Source organism: Trichechus manatus, unplaced genomic scaffold, assembly GCF_000243295.1.
Source record: "Trichechus manatus latirostris isolate Lorelei unplaced genomic scaffold, TriManLat1.0 scaffold00084, whole genome shotgun sequence".
Taxonomy (NCBI): Eukaryota; Metazoa; Chordata; class Mammalia; order Sirenia; family Trichechidae; genus Trichechus; species Trichechus manatus.
Genome location: NW_004444020.1, coordinates 4818077 through 4843723, shown reverse-complemented (window position 1 = coordinate 4843723; position 25647 = coordinate 4818077). Strand labels below are relative to the sequence as shown.

The window sequence follows — 25647 nt, the reverse complement described above, 5'->3', positions numbered from 1 at the left end:
ATTGTTTTATGACATTGGTTAACAACCCCACAACATGTCAACCCTCTTCCTTCTCAGCCTTTTTTTTTTTTTTTTTGTGAAAATATACATAGCAAAGATACACCATTTCAAAAATTTCTACACGCACAGTTCAGCTTCCAGGCTTTTCAAACAGAGATGCAGATCTAGTTCGAGAAGAGAACAGCCCGGCAGTGATAATGACTGTGCTGTTATGGTGAAGAAGTGATATGAGGTGGGGGAGGGGGTTAGTGAGAGAGTTGTTTTAAACATGTTTTATATAATATATATAGTTTTCCCATTTATGGAGAAATACTGAAAAGTAGGTGTAGCAGACACAGACACCCGTGCATACTGTGGCGAAGCTCTTTAACCGTAGGGGGCTGAAAACCAAATGCTTAAGAACCTTTTGCTTGGTTTACTTGCTGCTGAATTCTTCACGTTTTGTCTGACTGCCTACACTCCTCAAACATGATAAATTTTGTCATAGGTCAAAGAGCAGGGGACCAGACATAGGACCCCCACTCCCACCCCCACCCAACCAGCTTCAGTTCCTTTTATCAACTTTACGCATAGACTTGTGAGTAGGATTTAATTTGGGAAATAAAAATAGTCTTGCTGTTAAAAATAAGTAAGAACAAATTTTTTTTTTAAGTACTATAAAGTGGTGTCTGTCTAGGTATTTGTTGCAAGTTATTTAGATTTGACAACTTTAGTACATATTTCCATATTTTTATTTTTTTTACTTAGAAAATGACACGTTGGGAAAATTCAGACATTATAGAAATGATACATTGGGAAAATTCAGACATTACAGAAATTTTTTTTAATGGCTTTATAATATAATATTGTATGGCTGTATGAAGTATTGTCAGTTATCCAGTGCCCCATTGACGGACATGTGGATTTTTAATATCATTTTATTATTTCAGATAATGCTTTGTTTCAGTGTTATACCCTGGTTCCTTCACTTCATTTGGCAGGCAAAACCTATGGTAAGAGGGTGATGAAAACAATTGGTAGTTCATCTTTTGCTGCTGTTTCTACCTTGTTACTGATGAATATAATTACAAAAAATATATACACATTTATGTATTTCTATATGTATATATGTGTGTATGTATATGTAGATATATGTGTATGTATATACAAATGTTAAGAACATCTTTGTTCAGAATTTTTTGTGCATTTGTAGAATTATTTCTGAATAGTAAAATATCACTAAGAAGTGATATGGCTGGGTCAAAGAGTGTGCATGTTTAAAATTTTAATAGTTACTGCCAAGTTGTTTCTCGCTTCCTTCTCCCAAAATAGTACTGACCAATCAACACTCCTTACAAAGTGACTAAGGGTGCGTATATTTTCTGTTTGCTCCCTAACTCTAAATATTTTGGGAGTACTTGTTTGTATTTGTCAGATAAGTAAAAATGATTATATAAATATGTCGTTGTGTCCTGTCAAGATGATTCTGACTCATAGCAACCCCATGTGACAGAGTAGGACTGCCTCTAAGGTTTTCATGGCTGTAATCTTTATGGAAGCAGATTGCCAGGTCTTTACCCCACAGAGCTCCTGGGTAGGTTCAAACCGCCAGCCTTTTGGTTAGCAGCTGAGAGCTTAAGCATTATGCCACCAAGGCTCCCTTTTTGAGGCATACAGGCCAGTTATTTTGTAGACTGTTCCTCAGTTTGAGTTGTTGAAGGTTTTCTCATAGTTAGACTAAAGAATGTCTCCCCAGCGTAATACCACAGAAGTGCTGTCCTTCTAAGTGTACCTGGTGTCAGTTTGTCCCATTACTGGTGATGTTAACTCTGATCATTTGGCTCACCAGGTTTCTCCACTGTAAACTTTTCATTTTGTAATCAGTAAGCAATTTGTGGGGAGGTAATTTGAGACTATGTAAAAAAAAATCCTGTTCCTCATCATAACTTTCAATTGCACCTACTCATTAATTGACTATCCCATTATCTAACATTTCGCGTTTACGGGAATAGAAAAATATCTACTATTCGACTATTTTGCACATTAACAAGGCGACGGGCATGGTACAACAGCTGCAGAGCATCCCCTCCCTTGAGGAAGGTCTCTGGGTGGCCTCTGGGAAGCTGGGCTTTGCTGGCCTGCACCCTCCGCTCCCTCCTGTTGGCAGGGATGTAGCATCCAGCTGCTGCGCGGGGTTGTCCTCCTCTATGGCCACGGTCTCCAGTGGGCATCAGGCAACACCAGGCCAGCGGGTACTCTTCTAGGTTCCCAGCTCCTATGTGGCCTGAGGCCGTGCAGCCCAAAATTGCTGTGGGATGGAAAGGGAGAAAAGAAAAAGGCATCAGAGAGGGTTTTTGGAAGAAATACATGCGAGCTTAATGACATCCCAAAATGAACCGAACTGGGCCTAAAGCCTCTGCCTCGGTGGGGCTGGGTGCGTGGCCAGGCTCTCAGTGCCCTCGCAGGAGGCCCGGAGCCTCAGTGACTCACCAGGCCTGGATGGCAGAGCAGGCTCCCCGATGAACTCAGGGCTTGCATGGGTGGGAGTGGAACCCTGGAGGCAGCTTCTCAGCAGAAGCTCTGACCCAGCACAGGAGAAAGGTGAAGTAGTTAAGCCATGGGCCCTCCAGTCACACAGTCCAGCTTTACCCAGCTTTGTCGCCTTCAAGCCTCCGCAGAGGAATAATCCATAACTAGACTCGTCAGTTATGTGCACATCAGTAAATTTTGGTGGTTATTGTTTCTGTGATCGTATTTTTTTTAAAAAACAAAATCCGACAAATGGATGGTCTGAAAACAGAAAAAAAAAAATCCTCCATTTTTGCATCACACCGATTTTCACATAACGACCTAGTCTTTGGAACCTAACCATGTTGATAAGTGAGGAGTCGGTGTACTGCTTTTAGCATCTGAATTTGGAATTAGATTTCACTTTTCAGCAAGTGCTGTCATAGAAGATAGCAAGTTCCCTTTCACTGCAAGAGGTTAAACTTGTACGGAATAACCAGTCTCTGGCGATTTTAGCACAGTTAAGTTTGTTTACTTTAAAAGTTAATTTTTTGAGTAGATATATATCCATGGTATAAAATTTAAAAACCATAAAGGGTATAGATTCCTTATACCTTCCTAGTATCATCTCTCAGCAGTCCAGCCACCTAGTTCGCCTTACCTGAGGCAAACAGTTACCTAATTCTTGTCTCTTCTTCTAGAGATAGTGTATATATATAAGCACGTGTATATATTTTGTACTATGTATATATATTCTTTCATATGCATATGTATAAACCAAACCAAACTCGTTGCCGTCAAGTTGATTCTGACTCATAGTAACTCTATAGGACAGAATAGAGCTGCCACATAGGGTTTCCAAGGAGTGGCTGGTGGAGTCGAACTGCCAGCCTTTTGGTCAGCAGCCAAGCTCTTAACCACTGCACCACCAGGGCCCCTTGCATATGTGTGTGTATATATATACGTGTATATATACGTATATATATATATCAAAAAGAGCCCTGGTGGTACAACAGTTAAGCACTTGGCTGTTAACCGATAGGTTGGCAATTGGTACCCACCCAGCAGCTCTATAGGAGAAAGACCTGGCGATCTGCTTCCATAAAAATTACAGCCAAGAAAACCCTGTGGGGCAGTTCTACTCTGTCACATGGGGTCACTATGAGTCAGAATAGACTTGACAGCACACAACAACAATAGTCATGGTTGGAAAACAAGAACATAGAAAATTGGATCTATCTGCCTGTCTACTGATACATAATTTTAACAAGTAACATACTACATACTTATCTGCAGTTTGCAAAGCACTAAACAATGTATTCTAGTAAAGGTTCTTTATCACTTCATGTGGAGTTGCCCCCCCTTTTTCCTTCTTAAGTGGCTGTATTATGTACTATTATGTGTTGTTGTACTTTGGTTTATTATGAGTTACTATGAGAGGAAACTAAGAGTCAGTTTGGGAAGAGACTTGCTTAAGATAGTAGTAGGGCCAGAGGAGGCAGGAGGCAGAGGTGACCTGAATTGGGAAAGCCACGTAAGGGGTCAGGGGAGACATGGGCAAAGGGTTCTTCATCTGATCACATTGTCTCTGGGATGCAGTCATGAACGTTGAGAAGGAGAGCCATGACTCCCCAGCTCTAACTCTTTATCAGATACTCTCAACTCTTGTTTTTTAAGGTTTTGCCGGAAGATGAAATATTTGCTTCCAAAGATCCCCAGGCTTTCTGGTGTTTCAGTTCAACATTGTAGATATTTTAGCATTCGTTTCTCTACATCAGAGCTCCTGCTAATAGTGTTGTTCTCCAGTATTTACATGGTTCTGTTTTGTCTTCCCAAAAAGATGGTCATCTCCTCAGAGGCTGGGGCTGTGTCTTATTCTTGACATGTATGTCACACATGCCTTAGTGAGTGGTTGTTAAATACCATCATGTTAATTGCATTTCGAAATGGGATGAGAATTCTGGTACTGATTCTCTTTCCCAAGGCCACACACTCAAAACAACTGGGTGGTTTTAACAGATAATTAGTTTCTTCTGTATTCCAGAACATTCTTCCATATCAAGAAGAAACATGTAACTGCATCTATTAAGTATCAGTAGATAGATAGCTGAGAGGCAAAAATATAACAAAATGTAGCAGGATGCTCCCCCTGCCTGCTCCTGCCTCATAGGTGGTCTCTGGTTTTAGGAATTCATCATTATCAGAAGGGGCTACAGGGAATTTGTCTAGAGTTCCTACAGCAGCTTCTGGGGACACAGCCTACTTGTGTCCCCTGCAGAGTGAAGTTTCTGTGAGAAAGTCAGTGCTTCTGGTAATTTCAGAGAAGTTTAAAAGCTGTTTGGCTGCAGGCAAGCATGTTCATTTTAAATCTCTACTGTCCATGTTCCAGAAGGAAAGGGCTTTACTCATCAGCTGGCTATTTGCAGTTGCTATTTGTTTCCAAGTAAGGGCAGATTACCAAAACTGTTTATTTTTTAGCTTATTCAAATATTTATATTTTCTCTAGTTCCTTTTCTGAAGGATTTTGGCTCATCCTATTTTCTGGTAAACAACTGCTGTTCAAATTTCCTTTGTTCCAGTAGATGGTAAATGTTAGTTTTTGGACAGATTTGTTTCTTCAAGGAATGATTGGCAAGTGAGATTCCTTATAGATCAATACATGCCAAAGCAGAGACATTGGGACTTTAATAATTGGTCATTTCTTCTCTGATCCCAGAAACTACAATTTTAAAATTTTTATCTTAAAGACTCCAGAGGGAGAAGGGAACTGCCTTGTGAATGCCTCACATATTTAGATAGTCCCTCAAAAAGGGTAGGCTTTTGTATTTTTATACTATTCCTCCCGACTGCTGTAAGGGCCACAAGATTTGCCTTCTCAGGCTTTTTAATCAGCCACTTCGCCACTTCTCCCCATGTGCCCGCCTGTACCTGGCTGCACTCACAACAAGCTCATTTTCCTCCCTTCACCCTTCTCCTCTCCCTCTTGCCACTCTGAAATACTTGGCTGCCAGTCTTGTCTCCCTTCCCCCCAGCACTGCAGTTAGGGCCCTTGACCCCACTGTACACACCTCCCCATGCCCCTCTTCTTTCTCTGCTTTCCTAGGGCTTCTGCTCCCTGGTCAGCTCTGCCTCTGCATGCAGTTTAGGGCTAGACTGTTTGACTCTTAGGTTTGTCATAGGAGAAATGTGAATATCCTTGGCTCTCCAGGCAGGTACTCTTATTAACCATTGTCCTCAGAGCCAGTTTATGAGTCACCATCAGAAAGTCAGCTTATTAATTTTATGGTTACATCTTGGTTTTGAGCATGCATCCAGTCGTAGATTCATTCATTCGTTCAGAGGTATTTGCCATGCTAGGTGCTGAGTGCATAAAAGGAGGAGATGTCACCCATGGTATTTATCATTGATTTGCTCATTTTGGTGGGGGGGGGGAGGGCACTGTTAACAGATAAGGTGCAATGCCAAGGTCTTAGTGCTCTCACAGAGATGGGAGTGAAGAGGCCAGAACACAGAGGTGGGGACAGCCAGACCTGCCTGCATGACCTGGGATAGCTTCCTTGAAATGGGGATGGTTGAGCTGGATCTTGAAGGATGAAAAGAAGTTTGCCAGGGGGAAAAAGGAAGGAAGAATCAAGGGATTGTGTAAAGGAATGGTCACAGCAAGTCCTGAAGAATAGAAAAATAAGTTTAGGGTATCAGGAGTAGAGGAAGAAATGGGGGAAATAAAAAGAGATGACCTGGAACGATAGGTCGAGGTCAGGTATAATAATATAATATTAATATTAATATAATATATAATATTAATAATATAAAGTGATTTGTTCTTCTGACAAAAGGCAGCCGCTTAGAGATTTTTAAGCTACTTTGGCTTACAGGAGGAGCCCTTGTGGCACAGTGGTTGAGAGCTCGGCTGGTAACTGAAAGGTCTGCAGTTTGAATCCACAAGTTGCTCCTTGGAAACCCCATGGGGCAGTTGTACTCTGTTCTGTAGGGTTGCTGTGAGTTGGAATCGACTCAACAGCAATGGGTTTCATTTTGGTTTGGCTTCTAGGAAGATAACTGTGGCTACAATGAGGAGGGACCAGAGATGGGCCTAGTGGGGTGAGACTGGAGGTAGGGAGAGTATTGGGATGCTATTAATGGCAATCAGCGAGAGAACTAAATTAGGGCCTAGACTAGGACAGTGGTATTGGGTTAGTGAGCAGAGACCTTCTGTGTTAAAATTTCCAGTATTTATAAGTCATTTTGGAGCCCTGGTGGCACAGTGGTTAAGAGCTACAGCTGCTAACCAAAAGGTTGGCATTTCAGATCCACCAGCCGCCCCTTCGAAACCCTGTGGGGCAGTTCTACTCTGTCCTGTAGGGTCACTGTGAGTCGGAATCAACTTGATGGCAGTGGGATTGGTTTTTTGGTTTTATTAGTCGTTTGGATATAAGGGAAGGAAGGAGTTTGGGATAATTCCTAGGTGTCTGGTCTGGGAGATTGGGTGGATGACTTCACCAATAACTGAGACCTAAAATAAAGGAGGCAGAGCAAGTCTGGAGAAAGATAATAAGCTTGCCTTTGAATCTGTTACATTGAGAGCCGTAAGATTACTAGGTAGATGTGTCTAGTAGGTAATTGGACATATGGGAGAGACTGAAGATATGGGGGAGAGAGAGATCAGCTGATCCCATGGGTATGAAGTCCCATCGGTAGTGAAATGAGCTAGACTCTAGTGTAGTATAGGAGAGTTTATCATTTGGAGAGTGGAATGGGCCTTTCTTTGGGACTGAAGTACAAAGGATGGGTGCTCTGACAGATATGCGTGGTCCCAAAACGGAAAGGCAGTAAAGGGAGTTCATATTTGCTAGCCAAAGGGGACAAGAACATTGTTTGAGAGGGAGGAGGTGGGGAGGGCAGCAAGTGGTGAAGGATGAGGTCCTGTGAAGACTGGAGTGAGAAGACTAAGGAGAAGAAGGGCTGATGAGGAAGGGATTGCTGAGCAGGACTAAGGGCCTCACTTTAGATTGGGGTCATTATTGTAAAAGAACATCCTTCTCTCCCAGGATGTGATTATCTCTGACAGTATTGGACTACAGGAGCAGGGCAAGCAGCCATCAGGAGGCTGGAGCTACCCTCTAAGGGTACATAGGAGGGAGGCAACCAGTTGAGGGTGCTGATATAACTGTGAGTAATGACTTTTTTGGGGGCACCATCTGAGTAGTGGGTAAAAGTGAAATCAGGTGGTCATAGCTGGACTTGGAGAGGAGTGAAGTGGCTTCCTTGGCCATCACATCCCAGCAACGAACACTGTCTATGGCTCATAGATGTTGGTTGAATTGAATGGGTGGAGACTGTTGGTTTTGTAGGAGTCACAGAGGTGAGATGTCAGAAATAATGGTGGAATTTTTGCATTTGTTTTTGTTATGGAGCAGTTCTTAATTGTGTGGGGATACTGAATATTGAAGCTACCAGGAAGATGGCAGGAGACAAGCCAAGACCTATGCAAAGCACTGTCTTTGATGTTGATGGAATGAGAAATAGCCAGTATGGGTAAAAGTTGTGAGTTTCAGAGTGTAGGGGTTTTGCATGAGGAAGGGACATTTGGAAAGGACTTTATGGTTCTGAAAGCATGCTGAATACTGTCCAGGCTTTGAGGGTTAGGTGTTGTAGGAACTGAAGGATAGGCAGAGGAAGGGATGATTGGATGATTTCTGAGGAAAGCCAGGGTTGGGGGAGAAGGTGGGGAAGACATCTGTGAAGAGGGTGAGAGTGTGGAAGGCTATTTAGAATAGTGGGGTTCCCGAGGTGGAGGACAAAACAGAAGGGCTGCAACAGTATTCTAGGGAGGGCCCTGAACGGCTCATGTCAGAATCACCGGGGTTGGCAGTGGGCTGGTGATTATAGGGATGTGCATCGTGGCAGTAGGGTAATTGCTTTAGAATGACTGTCGATGCCCCCGGGGTTTGCATGTATCAGAAGGGACCTGTGCTAGGGTGACAAGTATGGTTGTATCACTGTATTTGATCCTTATAACATGTGTTATCTTCATTTTACCAAAACTAAAGCTCAGAGAAGTTAATAATTTTCTAAGGGTCACATGCTGTTACAAGTAGCCTGGTTCCAAACCCAGTTCTTGCTGATTGTGCGAATTTCTTTTGTGGACTTTCCCTTCAAGTACTGTCCTTTTGAGAGATAGCATGGATATGGGTAGTCAGTGCATTGTTTTGATGTTAATCAGTTGAGTTTTATTGGGAATCCTACTCATTGCTGGACCATGGTTTTTGGTTGTAGCTCTCTAGTACCGCCTGGTGGTAGTGATGGTATCGTGGCATTCTAAGATGAGAGTAGTAGGTCCCTGGGTGGTGCAGATGGTTAACACGTTTGGCTGCTAACTAAAAGGTGAGTGGTTCAAGTCTATCCAGAGGTACCTCCAAAGAAAGACCTGGTGATCTGCTTCCAAAAAATCAGCCATTGAAAACCCTGTGGAGCACAGTTCTACTCTGACACACGTGGGGTTGCTATGAGTGGAAATCAACTCCACAGCACCTTGTTTTTTTTAAGGTGAGAATGAATATTTCCCAGTTAAGGTACCACTAAGTTACTGTTGTGTTACAGCAAGCATTTCCTCTGTTGTGAATGTGACACTTAGCAAATACAGTCTTTAACAGTTGTTTTGTGTACCTAACTTAATTGCACACCTGTACAGTATTTAGCAGAAGGACTTTCACATAGAGTATGAAAGGAGAAACCCAGAGGGGGAACCAAACTCATTGGGTTGAACCCTTATCCACAGGTAACACCCCTGCTCAGCTGGTGCTCGAGGCCATCTTTCCCTCATAGTCTGGGATGGTACTGTTTAATCTGTCCTATTTCATTGGCTTTTGCCACTGGTATATAAACACATTTAAATCTCTCCCATTTAAAAAAAAGTAAAGGAAAAAAGCTTTGATTCCCTCTTCTTCCCCTCTCCTCCCATGTCAGCTACTACCTGTCTCAGTCTTCCTGGTTAAACTTCTTAAAGAATGGTTTCTTGAACCTCTTTCCTCCCACTTCTCTACCAACTCACTGCCCTGTGGCCTCTGCCAGTCCTAGCTCTCCTCCAGAGCTACCTTGTGGCCACTAAATGGAAGTGTGGTACCATACTTATCAAGACCCTCTGCGCAGGACAAAGAGTGACTTTAAATATGAGGCCTCATGGAAGGTCTTGAAGGTGCAGCCGTCCTGAATTTCAGCTATTGCTTTGCTATTTGAGTTGCTTCTCCCATGAACATCTCTTTGTAGCAACAGAGCTATATTTATTGATGCAGATTAGTTCTGTTAAGCCACACTGGGTTGGCCAGATATTGATAGATAATATTGGTGTTTTAGGGCTGTCATATTGGTCACCACTTTTCCCTTCTGGATTCTGAATCACTGGAGAAATAGATCCAGGGGTTAGATTGGGACCCAAATGTAAACTTTGTCAATGGTGAAAACTGGCCGGGAAAACGTGGCTTAGAGTTCTGTAAGAAATTTGTGCCTTGGAATCTGAGTGGATCTGCAGAGCTGACCTTCACCCACCAGCTGCACGGAGGTTCTGAGAGCTTGACTTCTATCAACCAGAGAAGACTTGGATGACTAGTCATTGTAAATTACAGGTTTCAGCTCCTTGGCTCTTCGTATCTGGCTCTCCAGTCCTCAGCAGGATTTCCAAATCCTAACTGGCAGGTTTCACAGCAGAATGGTGGTACTTTACTATACATAAAATTGAGGAGGGTGGCTTGCTGTGTTGAATTTTTATCCAATTAAAAATTTCTAGGATTATTTCCGGCAATTTGGGTTTTTTTTTCTTATGGCTAGATTATTTGTACATACGAAGGGCTTAATTCATTGATTAATTAATTAGCTAATCGGTGAAGTCAAGCTGTTAATGTTCTTTCTGTTGCCACAGAACCAATTTATTTCTCTTCATTTTACAGGTTGAATATAAGCTGGGATTTCAAGTAGACAATTTTGTGGCTATGGACATGCCCCAGGTCAACATTTCTGTTCAGGGAGAAGTTCCCCGTACTTTATCAGGTGAGTGTTGAGTCTTCAAAGGGAAAGTTAAACATACCGTTTCTGTGTTCCCCACAGAAAGAATATTTTAACTACTGATGTGCAGTGTGTCTTACTTGATAAACATGAATATGTAAGTACTTTGAAAATTAATTTTTGTAAATACTAATTATTAGTACCATGTTCTTAAACCACTCCCCCTTCTCTATCCCTGCTAGAACTGCCTGTGCTCAACTCCTCCTTGTCTCTCTTTCTGCACTGCTTACACGGGCCTTCACATAGGTCCCTGTGTCCAGTTTTGTTCCTGTTTAATTAACTCCCACACTGGCTTGGTTGAACATTGCACACTCACATTTGACCATGTCAAGCCTATCAGTACTCTCTGCCCCATCAACTGAATACATTACAGACTCTCCAGCCTTTCTTCTAGCTTCTTCACCATCTGTCCTCCTGACTGACTGATCTTGCTGCACTTGCCTGGTCTATCAGTGTCCCAGCAGTTCCATACTACATGCAGTTCTCATATCCACACCTTTGCACGTGCTGCTCTTTGTATTTGGAACCATCTTCCCTTTTTTCTTGTGAACTCCCATTCCTCCTATTGTTCTGCAAGACTCAGAGTCTGTACTGCCCTTTTCCTGTCTCCTTCTCACCCTCCAATTGATAACTCTTTCTTCTGTTCTTCCTGCTCCCTACCCTAGCCAGTTGCCGTCAGATCGACTTCAACTCGTAGCATCCCGTGTGTGTCAGTAGAGCTGTGCTCTGTAGGGTTTTCAATGGCTGATTTTTCGAAAGTAGATTACCAGACCTTTCCTGTCAAGGTGCTTCTGGATGGACTCAAACCGCCAACTTTCCTTGAATTTAACTTTTTGAACTGGTGGCATTATCTTGTAATTCTTTGTGTTTGTTTTGCCCTGCTAGGGTGTGACCACTTTGAGGGCAGGAGCTGTCTTTTTTGGCTCTCTACCTTTAGTGCCAGGAGTCCCTGGGTGGTGCAAATGGTTAACACGCTTAGATGCTAACCGGAAGGTTGAAGGTTTGAGCCCACCCAAAGGTGCCTTGGAAGAAAGGCCTTGCAGTCTACTTCCAAAAAAAAACAGCCATTGAAAACCCTATGGAGCACAGTTCTACTCTGATACACATGGGGTCACCATGAAGTTGAGGTCAACTCGATGGCAACTGGTGGTGATAGACTCTCAGTGCCTAGTGTGGTAACTGGGACGGTTAGGCACTCCGTATGCGTCTGAGTAAATGAATCAAGTGCCGTACTTGTAGCAGTATAACTACTTTTAAAACTAATCTTTTGAACAAGGTTCTTGTAGAAATAAGGTTTTGAGAAAATGGATGTTTTTAAAAATAGAAAGTATAAGCCACAATAGTTGTTTTGGAACTTTTTCTAGAGCGCTCATTCACTGTTATTAGTGACATGCGTTAATCAAAGCTTTAAGAAAGTATAGGAAGTCTGGTTAATTTTTATGGGTCAGTAAAGAAATTCAGAAACGTCCATATCTCTCATATGCTTATACAGGTGATAGAATGATTTATTCTAAATTTGTAGAAAGAGAATCTGAAACTGAAAGATTGGAAAAATGTATATAATGTGCCCTTTGGGACAGTTCTGCTCTGTCCTGTAGGGTCACTATGAGTCAGAATCAACTCGATGGCAATGGGTTTTTTAAGGTCTGTTAAGGAGCCCTGGTGGCACAATGGTTAAGTGTCAGGCTCCTAACCCAAAGGTCAGGGTTCAAAGTCAGCAGCCACCCTGTGGGAGAAAAGACCTGGCAATCTGCTTAAAGATTATAGCCTAGGAAACCCTATGGGGCAGTTCTACTCTGTCATATAGGGTCGCTGTGAGTCAGAATCAACCCAGCAACAACCACCACCACAAGGTTTATTACCTTACGCCCACAGATATTGATAAAGCCAGTTTCTATTTAGAAAAGTATTGTTTTTGTATTTATAGTTAGAATTTATGAGATTCGCTTACAGGTTTCTATTTAACCTCCTTGTTATGAGCAATACATAATTGAATTTGGTAATGAACTGTCTTTCCTTTTTGCCAAGTAATTTTTGTTGTTACTGTTGCTCATGTGGCTGGTAAGGTAAGCAGGGTTTACCTTATGATTCTCTAGTTTTAGGGACTTATAATAGCAGAGCTTGCAAGGTAAAATGATATATCAAAAATCATGAGCAAACATTAAAAATTAATTAACGCTTCATTTATGTCTTGGTTTGTCCTTTAACTCCAACTTCTATACAGTATATAATGAATGGAATAATGTCTGAAGTTGTGGTAGTCTGAAGATAAATTCTCTGAAAATTTCTGTTTAGTTATTTTATGTAAATATATTTTTAGTTTTAATGCAGCAAAAGTAAATCAAATGATTCTAAAATATTTAATAGAACTATTTTTGTACATGAGTGTTGATTTTTAGAACATTAAATTTTTTTTTTTTCCTTAAACAGTGTTTCGGGTCGAGCTGTCCTGTACTGGCAAAGTAGATTCTGAGGTTATGATACTCATGCAGCTCAACTTGACAGTAAATTCTTCAAAAAATTTTACAGTCTTAAATTTTAAACGAAGGAAAATGTGCTACAAAAGTAAGGAATTTATTTACCAAAATACGCGTTTTACATAGATGCAAGAAGGTCACAATTAGATTTTGTTGTCTTTTTATGCATTTAATTATAATCAAATCTTGATTGCAGTTTCAAATAAGAAAAGAGAAAGCACTAACAGATGAAATTCCTAGATAATCACCAGATAGCTTGTAGCCATGAATCTCACACGCACACCATTCAGTTCCTGCCTTCTTAAAATCTGTTATCAGAATTGCTAGAATGTTTTCCATTAGGAATGTGAAAATGGTACCAGTGGCTGAAGAGGTGAAAAAATTAGGCAAATATGATAGGGGTCCCTGAGTAACTAAGTATTAACTGCATTTCCTTTATAAAGTTAACCTTCCTGCAGGAGCATGGCCATGGGGCCAGATAGACATGGGTTTGAATAACCATCTCTGCTTTTTGCAGGATGTTGGGACAAGTTACTTAACTACTTAAGTCTCAAATTTTCCATCTGTAAAATGGACATATTACTTGTTTTAGAGTTGTTGTTTCTTAAAGATTAGTTGAATCTAGCTTAATGCTTAGAATGCCATATGTGGACACTTAATAAATGTTGGTAGTTTTTGGTTTTGAATTATTTGTTACTCAGGAAATTACAGTGGATATGAAAGAGTTCCAGCATGTTGAAGAAATTCAGAGTTCTATTCAAACCTACTCTTTTTAAGTTCCAGAGAGGTAAAATAACCTGAATTGTACGTTCACAAAGGTAGAGCTGGTTAGTATCTAAGGTAGGAAAAAAACCCTGAACCTGTTGGGTGCTTATTACATTCTGAGTGCTTTACACGTGTTAAACCCATTTAATCCTTACAACAACCCTAGGCAGTATGTTCTCTCATTATCTCCATTTTCAGATGAGGAAGCTGAGGCTTAGAGAATCTAACTTGCCAAGGTCAGACAGCCAAGTGGTACAGCTGGGATGGAAACCCATGCTCTTAACCTCTTTGTTAAACTGCCTTTCAACAAATTACTGTATTGAAATTATTGATGAATATTATGAAAATACATAAGTCCAGCAAGTGAGTAATAATGACTGATGTCCAGATACATGCCAGTAAAGAAGCTATACTGCATTAGAATAGACATTTTAAAAATGGGAAGTTAGCTAAGGAGCCCTGGTGTGCAACAGTTAAACATTAGGCTCCTAACTGAAAGTTTGACGGTTTGAACACCCCAGTGGCTCCATGGGAGAAAGACCTGACGATCTCCTTCCATAAGATTACAGCCAGGAAAACCCTATGGGCAATTCTCGTCTGTCACGTGAGATTGCTGTGAGTTGGAATCAGCTTGACAGGCTATTGGCAACAACAACAAGCTTTGGTGTTTTGATATATTTTCCAGTTCTAATGTATTCAGTTATGCACCTGCTTTCATGTAACTTTAAAATCAAAGTGACCTTGAGATTCTCTAGTCCAACCAGGTCATTATATAGTTTATAGGAGGAGACTGAGCCCTTGAGAGGGCACCTAGGCTTGTGCAGCCAGTCAGTGAGAGTGTAGATCCCCAGAAACATGGTGCTTCATCTGTTAATGCTTAACGGCAGAATGATGGCCAGACATAGTGTGGTCTATGGATTCCTCCAGTGCTAATATCCAGAATGATCCCATACCTTCTCTGTTTTCTTTAATATTTAGGTAAAAATTTACACTAAAATTCTATGTTGGTGTCATCTTCTATTCTGTTTTATACTTAACTTTAATAGAGTACCATCATGTTTATTTGGTGGTCATACTTATGGCTACCTTAGTCATCCAGTACATATTCATGACTCTTTAATATATGATCCTAATGTATTTATTAATCTGATTTTGCAGCCTGCTACATTCAAAGAATTGTAATTTAGAAGGAATGTGCTTAGAGATAGGCATACTGTTTGCAACTGAAGATATATCTGTAGTGGAATACTTAATAGGTGTTATTGGCAAGAAAAATTTCTTTATCATATGAGTGTGGGGATTACTAGATTAGACAAGTTTTGTTACTCTAGAACTCCTTAGAGCGTTTATAGTCTGCTAATGTGCATTGTGAACCTCCAAACAGACAGTATAGTCTGTGTTTTCTCAGACTTCTTGGACCACAGAAACCCTTTTTCAATGAGCAACTGTAAGTATACCCTTTGGTTATTGCTGATATAGACTGTTGATTCATGGTTGTAGTGGTGATTATCAGAATAGTAATGTATCTTTATTATCTTGCAACAAATACTTTGTTACATAGTTCAGGCAGTGTTCCAAATGAACACAAAACTAAGTTAGAGAAAATTCAGAAAATGTAATTGCAGTATTTAAAAACTTCCAGTGAAAAGAAATTAAAATTTCTAAAGCATATTTTATCTCCCTTTTAACCCAGAGTTTGAAGAAGTAAAAACTTCAGCCTTGGACAAAAACACTAGCAGAACTATTTGTAAGTGTTGCTGTATTATCTTACTCTTTTATTAGGGGTGAAACGTGATTGATTGCTTATGAACACAGTTGCACAAAGCTTGGAGGCTCATGTGGTTTCCCGTTTGCCAAATGATAAATGATGCCATGCTGTTTATTTCACTAATATTTTGTAGGTTGCTTTATAGGTTAAATGAAGGTATTAGAATATTAAGTATTTTGAGAAGTAAAATTCATACATATTTTATAACAGGTGATCTGAAAAACTTTCATAAACAAGAATTTCTATCACAGCTTTTCTACTTATAATTAAAGTATGAATATGAAATATGCACAGGATTTTTATCTATTAGCAGAGGGTTAGGAAATCTGACTTGTGGCCTGGAACTAACTCTCAGCTAATTTCATCCAGGTGAAAGTGCAAGCTTAAAGATATGATGTTATTTAAACCTGCAGGGCAGAAGCTCAAAGTAGGTTTTCATTTTCCGATAATGGCTATATTTAGACACTGTAACTTAGACTGCTTTTTTCCTTTTCTGACATGGACACATCGTTGAGTTTTGTTCTTCCTGAGATAGTTTTAATAGCAGTATTTTAAAACGTTACTAAATTCTCTTCACACAAGTAGGCTTAAAAATGTTTTTGTTTTTAGCTTTTCAAGCGTACGAAAATAGAAAGAACGCTCTGATGAGCCCCAATGTGCCCGTGATGCAGCTTCAATAATGATCAACGTTTTGCCACTCTTGTTTCATTGATTCTCTCTTTTTTTGGTGCCCTGTTGGCGCAGTGGTTGAGAGCTTGGCTGCTAACCTAAAAGTCTGCAGTTCGAATCCACCAGCCGCTCGTAGGAAACCCTATAGGACAGCTCTGCTCTGTCGTTGTAGGGTCATTATGAGTTGGAATCAACTTGGCGGCAATGGGTTTTGGGTTGGTGGGTGGGTGGAGTATTTTAAAGCATGTTCCAGGCATCATATCTTTTCATAAATATTTCAGCACGAATCTCCAAAAAAGCCTGCTGCCGTTAAGTTGATTTCTACTTGTATCAACCCCATAGGGTTTCCAAGGGTGTAAATCTGTACAGAAGCAGACTGCCACACCTTTCTCCCATGGAGCTTCTGGTGGTTTTTAACTGCTGACCATTTGGTTAGCAGTTGATCGCTTTAAAATCACCCAACACCTATTTATCTTTTATTATGTCTATCACATGTGACAGAATTAATAGTTCCTTATTATCTTATAATAGCTAGTCCATATTCATATTTATCTGATTGTCTTATAGTTTTCCCCTCGTAAATAAAAAAAGGATCCAAATAAAGTATACAATACTATATTGGGTTGATATGTATTTTATCTTAATCTATCCTTTTATTTGTTGAAGAAATCAACTCATTTGTCCCATAGAATTTCCCCCATTCTGCCTTAGGCTGGCTGCATCCACACAGTGTCATTTAATATATTTTTCTCTCCTCTATAAACTAGTAGTTAGATTTCACACTTGATTAAATTCAGGACCAGCACTTTTAGCAAGAATAGTTCATAGGTGGTGCTGTGTGCTTCCTATTTCATCACTTCAGGAGGTACAGTTGTTCCAAAGTAGACCTTTTCTAAAGGTAAAATAATATGATGAGATACTGCCTCATTTTTAGAATAGCTCATTTGAATTTATTTCTGAAAAGAAAAGAAAAAAAAAAACACAACACTGCTCTTAAAGCTTAGTTTAAAAATTCTACCCATTTCTTTTATCCTGGGACATTATTTCCCACAAAGAGCAGTAGTATTGCATACTCTTAGCCTCTATCTGCTTATTTCTCTCTTCCACCCTTCCTATCCACCCATACAGAATTTATTGAGAGTCTGTGATGTGCCAGGTGGTATGACTTTAGGCAGAGGATTAAAATGTGAGCAAAACAGACCTACCCTCAAGGGCTTATAATGTAGTATGGGAGATGGGCAAGGCAATTGGTAGTGATAATAATGTAGTGGGAACAGTATATACACAGACCGGGAATTTGGAGGTAATAGAGCAGGGTTAAGTTGAGTCTGTCCCAAAGAATGATATCCTCTTCTCTGCCCTGGAGAGTGCTTAAATGGGCACTGTCAACATTTGCCTCTGGGACTTTCATTTTCTGCTCCTCCCAAGACTAAACAGCTCTCCCATAGTATACAAAAAAAAAACCAAACCCGTTCCGTTGAGGTAATTCTGACTCATAGCGACCCTATAGGACAGAGTAGAGCTGCCCCACAGGGTTTCCAGGGAGTGGCTGGTGGATTCGAACTGCCAACCTTTTGGTTAGCAGCCAAGCTCTTAACCACTGGTGCCACCAGGGCTCATTCTTAAAGTAATGCCTTCATTCGGGCTACAGTCAAGTCTAGCTGTCCTAGAAAACCACTCAGTCTCTTTACATTAATCTGTTCTGGTTGATTGTTCGTTGATTCAAAGTTGAATTTTAGAAAGCAGCCTTATTCTCTTACTTCCAAGTGTTTGAAAGCTATTTTATCTTTTGTCCTAACCTCTTCTCAGAACACCAAGCTTGTGTATTTAACTGTTTGACGTCTCCACATGATGTATACTAGATACTTCCCATTTAATTTGGATAAAATAGAACTTGATTCTCTCTTTCCCACAATCTGCTTCTTTTTTTCTTTGTAAAGGACTGTTATCCACCTAATCTCTTAAGCCAAAACTTTGATTTCTCTTTTTCTTTTACCCCAATGCAATTCATTAGCAAGGCCTGTTAACTACTTTGCCTTCAAAGCCATTTACTTATCATCTTCACTACAACACTTTTGTCCAAGCCACTGCTATTTCTTTCTTGGACTACAGCAGTAACCTTCTAGCTTATTCTGTTTCTACTTTTGCTACTCTACACAGCTTCCTTCACACAGCATCTAGAGTAATCTTTGTTTTTGTTTTTTTTCCAAGTGTGATTATGTACGTCCTTCCTTTGCTTGAAACCTGGCAATGATTTCTTTCCCATCCCATTTAGGATAAACCCCAAATTCCTTGGGTCTTACTCTGAGCAGAGGAAACTTGTTTTTTGAAAATGTTCACTCACCCTGTATTTTAAAACTGCTTGATCTGACTCCTGCCTGATTCTCCAACCTCATCTCAGACTACTCTCCTTTTCCACTGTACTCCAGCCCAAATACAGTAGCTTCTTTTTGATGCTCAGGCATGCCAAGCTCATTCCTAGCATAGGTCCTTTGTACTGTGTGGTCCTTCAAGTAGTAATGCACTCTCCCCACATGTGGCCTCTTTGTCATGCAGATATCAGCTGAAATAATTCCTTCTTACAGAGGTCTGCCCTGACCTCAATTTAAAGTACAATAAAACCTATGAAAGCTGGAACATGTATAAGGTGGAAACCTGTCAGAGAAGGAAAACTCACGTATTTTCCACTAGGACAAGTGATAGAAAAGTGGTAAGGCTGCACCCTGTCAAAGGCAGAAAACTTACGAGACCCGGAAAAACAAGGCAGTCCCGTAGAGTTCCAGCTCTCACAGGTTTCACTGTAGCTGCTTGGTTATTCTCTTGCTCCTCATTTTCTTTTAAATAGCTCTGTAGCACTTATCACTGATTATTTTTTATTCGTTTGTTTATTAATTTGTTCACTCACTTATCATGCCGCAGTATTTGAGTGCTTCCTATGGATGCATCAGGCACTACCTTATTCCATATGCTGAGGATGCTGAGAACAGGTCTCAAGGAGCAGTGGCAGGAGGCAGACAGTAAACAAAGCACATGTGAATATATAATGTGTCAAATGGTGAGAAGTGCTGTGGTGAAAAATAAAGTAGGTAAAGGGATAGAAAGTAATGGAATGAGGAGAGGCTGTTTTAGACAGGTAATCAGGGAAGGCCTCTTTGAGGAGGTGACACTGGAGAGACACCTGCATGAATGGGGGGGCAAGTCTGGTGAAGATCTGGGGGTCAGGGAAGAACAATCTGGGCAGAAGCAGCAGCTGGCTGTTTTTATTTTTATTTGTGTATATATTTGTTGAGTATTTCCCACACTCCCCTATACACATGCATAAATGATTATGCATAGTGACAGAGCCTGTGGCTGTCTTTTTCACTGCTAAATCCCCAGCATCAAGGATAGGACCTGGCACAGAGCATGAGCTAACAAATTGTTGTTGAATGATGGATATTCAGTAGATTTATGATGTGAGTACTCATTCTCAAAGCCTCCTTGAATCTCCAGTCATACCAATTCTGCTTCTGATTGTATATCTTCTGCTCTGCTCACTCATATCTTGTGTATCTTTGTCTCTTTCTCAGTTTGCCTCTTTGTGTGTGTCTTTGTCATTGAGTTTATTTTCCCTATTGCTGAGGTTTTCTCTTTGTTTGTCTCTCTTTTCTGAACAATGTAAGACTGAATATTATTTCACTTAATGAATAGAGTCTTGTTTTCACGTCCTTATCTTTAAAAACAGATAAAAGTAATTTTTATTATTCTCAAAAAAGAAAAAAGTTTAAAGGTTTTTTTTGTTTTTTAACTTGGGGGCTCCTCTGTTGTGACCCTGTGGTCCTTGGCAGTGAAAAGATATCTGATCCCTATAATCGAAGCATTCTGTTGAGGATTCATGACGAACCTATAGATCTCCTCTTTCTCTTTACGTGTGGTAGCCACTAGCCACATGTGGCTAATTAATTTTAACTTCAAATTATTTTAAATGAAATAAAATTAAAACTTCAGGTCCTCATTTGTAGTCGCTACATTTTAAGTGCTTAGTAGCCACAAGTGGCTAGTGGCTACTGTATTGAACAGCACATTATCACTGCAGAAAGTTCTGTTGGACACCACTGCTATAGATGGTTTATTTTGTGTATAGTACTTTTGAGTGACTGTTAGATTCATTGACCAAAAGTTCTATTAAAGACATTTTTAAAAACTACAATAGAAATACCAAAAAATGTGTGTGAACTTAACCCTACCACTACTACTGGTAACTGCTCAATCTATTGTCAGAGAATAGGCACACACAATTAAAGTTTTTTTTTTAAAGAAAAGGATACTCATTATGTATTTTGGATCACAAAACAATTGATGATATTTGTCTAAAAAGCTTAAATGTGCTTTTCATTTTTATTTCAGATGATCCTGTACATGCAGCTCCAACCACTTCTACACGTGTGTTTTATATCAGTGTAGGGGTTTGCTGTGCAGTAATATTTCTTGTAGCAATAATATTAGCTGTTTTGCACCTTCATAGTATGAAAAGGATTGAACTGGATGACAGGTATTGTATATATTTTGGGAAAGGAAAAAGAAATAAAAGTAATTATTTACATATACATGGGGGTCTACACATGCCCATGCACACAGGTGCACACTGGTAAAGGGGAAGGAGGGAGGATGATCAGACCAAAGGAAGAATAAGATTTCCTAATTGCCGTTCTTGTGTGTCTCTGATAAATGTATATATATATATTTTAATTTGTGAAGTCAGAAATTACAGTTTCTTAGTTGTTGGTGAGAAGTGGAGATAAAGATGTTTTGTCCATCCCTTTGACATGATGTTCCAGACTCCTCCTACCTTTTTAAAATAGCCCCCTTTCTTCATCCAGGTTCCTCCCTCCATCATTCTCCATCCATCCATCTATCCAGCCAGCCAGCCAGCCAGCCAGCCAGCCAGTAAACATTTATTGAATACCTACTGTGAGTTAAATGAATGGTTCTCAACCTAGCTGCGCATTAGAGTCATGGTGGAAGCTTTTATAACATGTCAGTACTTGGGTCCCACCTTCCAGCGATTTTGATATAATTGGTCTGTGGTGGTGTTTGGGTATCAGTATTTTCCTTAAAGCTTCCTGCATGATTCTGATCTGCACCAGTTTGAGATAAACTGGGTTGGATATTATGCTAAGGGCTAGGAATAAAAATATTAATGATATACACCCATGGCTTCAAAGATTTAATCTTTGACATTAACCCATAATTACTGAAGTATGCAGATTTGATGACTGTGATATGTATAGTACAGTGTGGGAACACACGAGGTACTTGTCCCAGCCTGGGTGAGTCAGAGATGAAAAAGACATTATAGCCAGGATGGGGTGAAAAGTAAAGATGGAGTGATTGACAAATTTATTTTCCCAGAACACAGTTCTCATTTTCTTCCTCAGTGATTCCCAATTGCTGATTGAAGATATTCCCGGCTTTGTGATATTGCCTTTAAAGCCCTCCTTTATGTGGAGACATGTCTCCCGTACTCTTTGAAGCTTTTCTTCCTTTCTTACCATATTCTTCCTTATGTTCCAGTCAGGTGATTACTTGTTGCTCACTTTTGCCCTACACTTGGCCCTTTAGGACTTTTGTTCATGCTTCCCTGTTGCCCACAAGACTCCTCTTAGTTTTCAGCAGTCCATTCTTCCAAGTCCATCTCCATTGCCATCTCCTTCATGAAGTCCTTTCTAAGCCTCACAAGCATCCATTTTCCCCTCCTCTCCATGTCCCTTTTCTGGGGAGCAATTATTGTATTGTTTCTTTCTGCAGTACTTTTTTGTATACTTGTCTGACTCTTTTGACTAGAATGAAAGCTCTTTCAGGTCAGGGAGCCCAAAGTCCTAACTTCATCCTAAAAGCAGGGTTAAAATCTCCATAGCTAATCTTACTTGCTTATGAAAATCAAATGAGATAATTTATTTACACTAGTTTTAAACTGTTAAGTGCTAGCAAACGTACATTCAATCTCATTTTCCACCTCCTGTGATGTAGTTGCCTAGGTACCTACTTTAATAGGTATCAGGGCAGGTCAGTGACTCCGCATCCAAACAAAATTTGTTCTGACCACTTAGCATGTGCTTTGCTCATTGTAGGGACCCCTAAGTATCTGTTGAATGAATGAAAAATTGACACAGATGGACCCATAACACCTTTGTGTGCCCACAAATTTTCAAGATTTCTGAGATGGTACGAGAGTGCCACCTACTGTTCAGTTGCTGGAGAGAAAAGCTGTGACTAGTACAGGCAGTCCCCAGGTTATGAACGTCCGATTAACGTACAATCTGTAGTTAAGAACCAGTCCTGTAAAGCTTATTGTAGGCATACCTCATTTTATTGCGCTTTGCTTTATTGTGCTTCACAGATACTGCGTTTTTGTACAGATTGAAGGTTTGTGGTAATACTGAGTCAAGCAAGTCTTTTGGCACCATTTTTCCAACAGCATGTGCTCACTTCGTGTCTTTGTCACATCTTTGAAATTCTCTCAATTTTTCTCATTATCATTATTCTCTGTTATGGTGATCTGTGATCAGTGATCTTTGATGTTACTATTATAATTTTTTCTTTTTTTTGGGTGGGGGAGCTCTGGTGGTGCAGTGATTAAGAGCTTGGCTGCTAACCAAAAGGTTGGCAGTTTAAACCCACCAGCTGCTCCTTGGAAACCCTGTGGGGGCAGTTCTCCTCCGTCCTGTAGGTTTGCTATGAGTTGGAATCAACTCGATGGCAATGGATTTATTACAGTGTTTTGGGGCACCACGAACCGCACCCATATAAGACAGCAAACTTAATTGATAAATGTTGTGTGTGTTCTGACTGCTTTACCGACCAGCCATTCTTCCCCCATCTCTCTCCCTCTCCTTGGGCCTCCCTATACCCTGAGACAACAGTCAATTGAAATTAGGCCAGTTAATAACCCTACAATGCCCTCTAAGTCTTCAAGTGAAAGAGTCAGTTGTCTCTCACTTTAAATCAAAAGTTAGAAATGATTAAGCTTAGTGAGGAAGACATGTCGAAAACCGAGATGGGCCAAAAGCTAGGCCTCTTGCACCAAACAGCCAAGCTGTGACTGCAAAGAAAAAGTTTTTGAAGGAAATTAAAAGTGCTACTCCAGTGAACACACACGTGATAAGAAAGCGAAACAGCCTTATTCCTGATATGGAGAAAGTTTTAGTGGTCTAGATAGAAGACCAAACCAGTCACAACATTTCCTTAAGCCAAAGCCTAATCCAGAGCAAAGCCCTAACTCTCTTCAATTCTGTGAAGGCTGAGAAAGGTGAGGAAGCTTCAGAAGAAAAGTTTGAAGCCAGCAGAGGGTGGTTCATGAGATTTAAGGAAAGAAACCATCTCAATAACATAAAAGTGCAAGGTGAAGCAGCAAAAGCTGAAATAGACGCTGCAGCAAGTTATCCGAAAGATCTCGCTAAGATAACTGATGAAGGTGGCTACACTAAACAACAGATTTTCAGTGTAGACAAAATAGCCTTATACTGGAGGAAGATGCCATCTAGGACTTTCATAGCTAGAGAGGAGAAGTCAATGCCTGGCTTCGAAGGACAGGCTCACTCTCTTGTTAGGGGCTTATGTAGCTGGTGACTTTAAGTTGAGGCCAATGCTCACTTAAACCATTTTTAAAAATCCTGGGGCCCTTAAGACTTATGCTAGGAGGCAGGGCCAAGAAGGCAGAGTAGTCAGATGCTTCCGGTGTTCCCTCTTACAACAAAGACCAAAAACAACAAGTGAATCGATTATATATGACAGTCTAGGAGCTCTGAACATCAAAGGCAAGGTTAAGGAACCGGACTGAGTGGCAGGGGAAGGGAAAGACCGTTCGGAAGCAGTGAGGAGTTCCAGACCTGACCCAGCAAGAGCCTGAGCCCTTCAGCCCAGATCAGCTCAAGGGTGAGCAGTGAGGCAGGCAAACAGCAGCTCTCAGGAGGCGTTTTCCACACTGGGAGAGACCCAGCGGCAGAGAGTCTACTCGACCATCCAGAACCAGTGAGAAGCAGCCCTCGATCGATGAAGATAAGTACTTGCATCTGGCCTACTGCATGGATCAGAAACACCCCCCGCTTAAGGGAAAACCTCTCTCGAGTTTACCTCCCTGTTCTCTGCACTGGGTCGAGACCGGCTTCAGCAACTGCTGAGTCCCCTGGGCCAGAAGTAGGACTCGTCACGCACCCTGAGCCATTCTCCTGGCCTTGGAGAGTGAACAAATTAACAAACGGGAAAAAATAACCTGCCGGTTCCCCTAAGCTGGGAACTCAGGGTAGGCACAGCTCCGTTGTCTAGGCACAGGCATAAGGGATCCACGGACTTCGAGTGCCTTTCCGCCTGCATAGACTTATGTGGGCCCATTTCAACAGCGTAGGCCCTCATTACCGCAGTACAACAGGGTATATACCTGAAGTCTAACTTCAACTGTTTTAGCTGTGAAGTGGCAGGCTCGTGACATTTGACACTGCTCTGCCCATTAAGCAGAGTCTTCACCTACCCACATCAGGGACCTGAGGACTGGTGGCTCCATCCCGCCATGTAGCCACCTGCGACGGCCCCAAGAACAAGAGGTGCCCCACAGTCCTTACGGCCAATGGCATTGGGTGCTCATAGTCTGGCTGCAAAACCCACCCATCTACATGCTCTAGGGAACAGGGCACACTTTCCTCCTGGACACTTAGGGTGGCCGTCGGCCCAGTCTTGCTCAACCTGTGTCCCCCTGCTGCAGCCAGATGCCTGTGCCTACACCAGTCACCCATGCCTGTCTAGAACTGTAGGTAAGAGCCTGTACCACACACTTGGTAGCTGACTACCTGGACACCTGAGCTGAATCCATACAGGAGGAGTGGGCAGACTCCTGGGCTCACATACTTAGTGGCAGATCTGGCTACCTGGGGGCAGGACGTTGGAAAGTCAAGGGTTGGAGCTGGTGACTGCGCTAGCTCACATGAGCAGCCTATCTGGGCATATCAAAACAAAAGAAAACAAGAAGCTAGAACACGGTAAGCAAACATAAAATAAATATAATAACTTATTAATGGCTCGGAGACAACAGTCAATATCAAATCACATAAAGAGGCAGGCCATGATGGCTTCAGCAAACTCCCACAATAAAGAATCTAGAAATTTTCCAGAGGAAGAAAATTTCTTGGAATAACCAGAGGCAGAATACCAAAGATTAATATACAGAACTCTTCGAGAGATTAGGAAAGAAATTAAACAAAACGCAAAACACAAAATAGAGGAAATTAAGAAGATTAGAGAAGAACATGATGACAAATTTAACAGGCTGCAAGAATCCACAGAGAGACAGCAATCAGAAATCCAGAAGATTAACAATAAAATTTCAGAATGAGACAACTCAATAGAAAGTCATAGGAGCAGAATTGAGGCAGTAGAAGTTAGAATTAGTGA

The 25647-nt window shown here is 40.9% G+C and overlaps 1 protein-coding gene across 1 annotated transcript in view; it reads left to right on the top strand.

Moving 5' to 3' along the window:
• RYK (receptor like tyrosine kinase) overlaps window positions 1-25647 on the top strand; it is a 164356-nt gene that overhangs the window by 69986 nt on the left and 68723 nt on the right. Inside the window, exons 3-6 of the mRNA XM_004381414.1 lie at window positions 10431-10530; window positions 12976-13110; window positions 15481-15534; window positions 20611-20755. Coding sequence (XP_004381471.1) covers window positions 10473-10530; window positions 12976-13110; window positions 15481-15534; window positions 20611-20755 — 392 coding nt within the window. The 5' untranslated portion in view covers window positions 10431-10472. The remainder of the gene's footprint in view (window positions 1-10430; window positions 10531-12975; window positions 13111-15480; window positions 15535-20610; window positions 20756-25647) is intronic.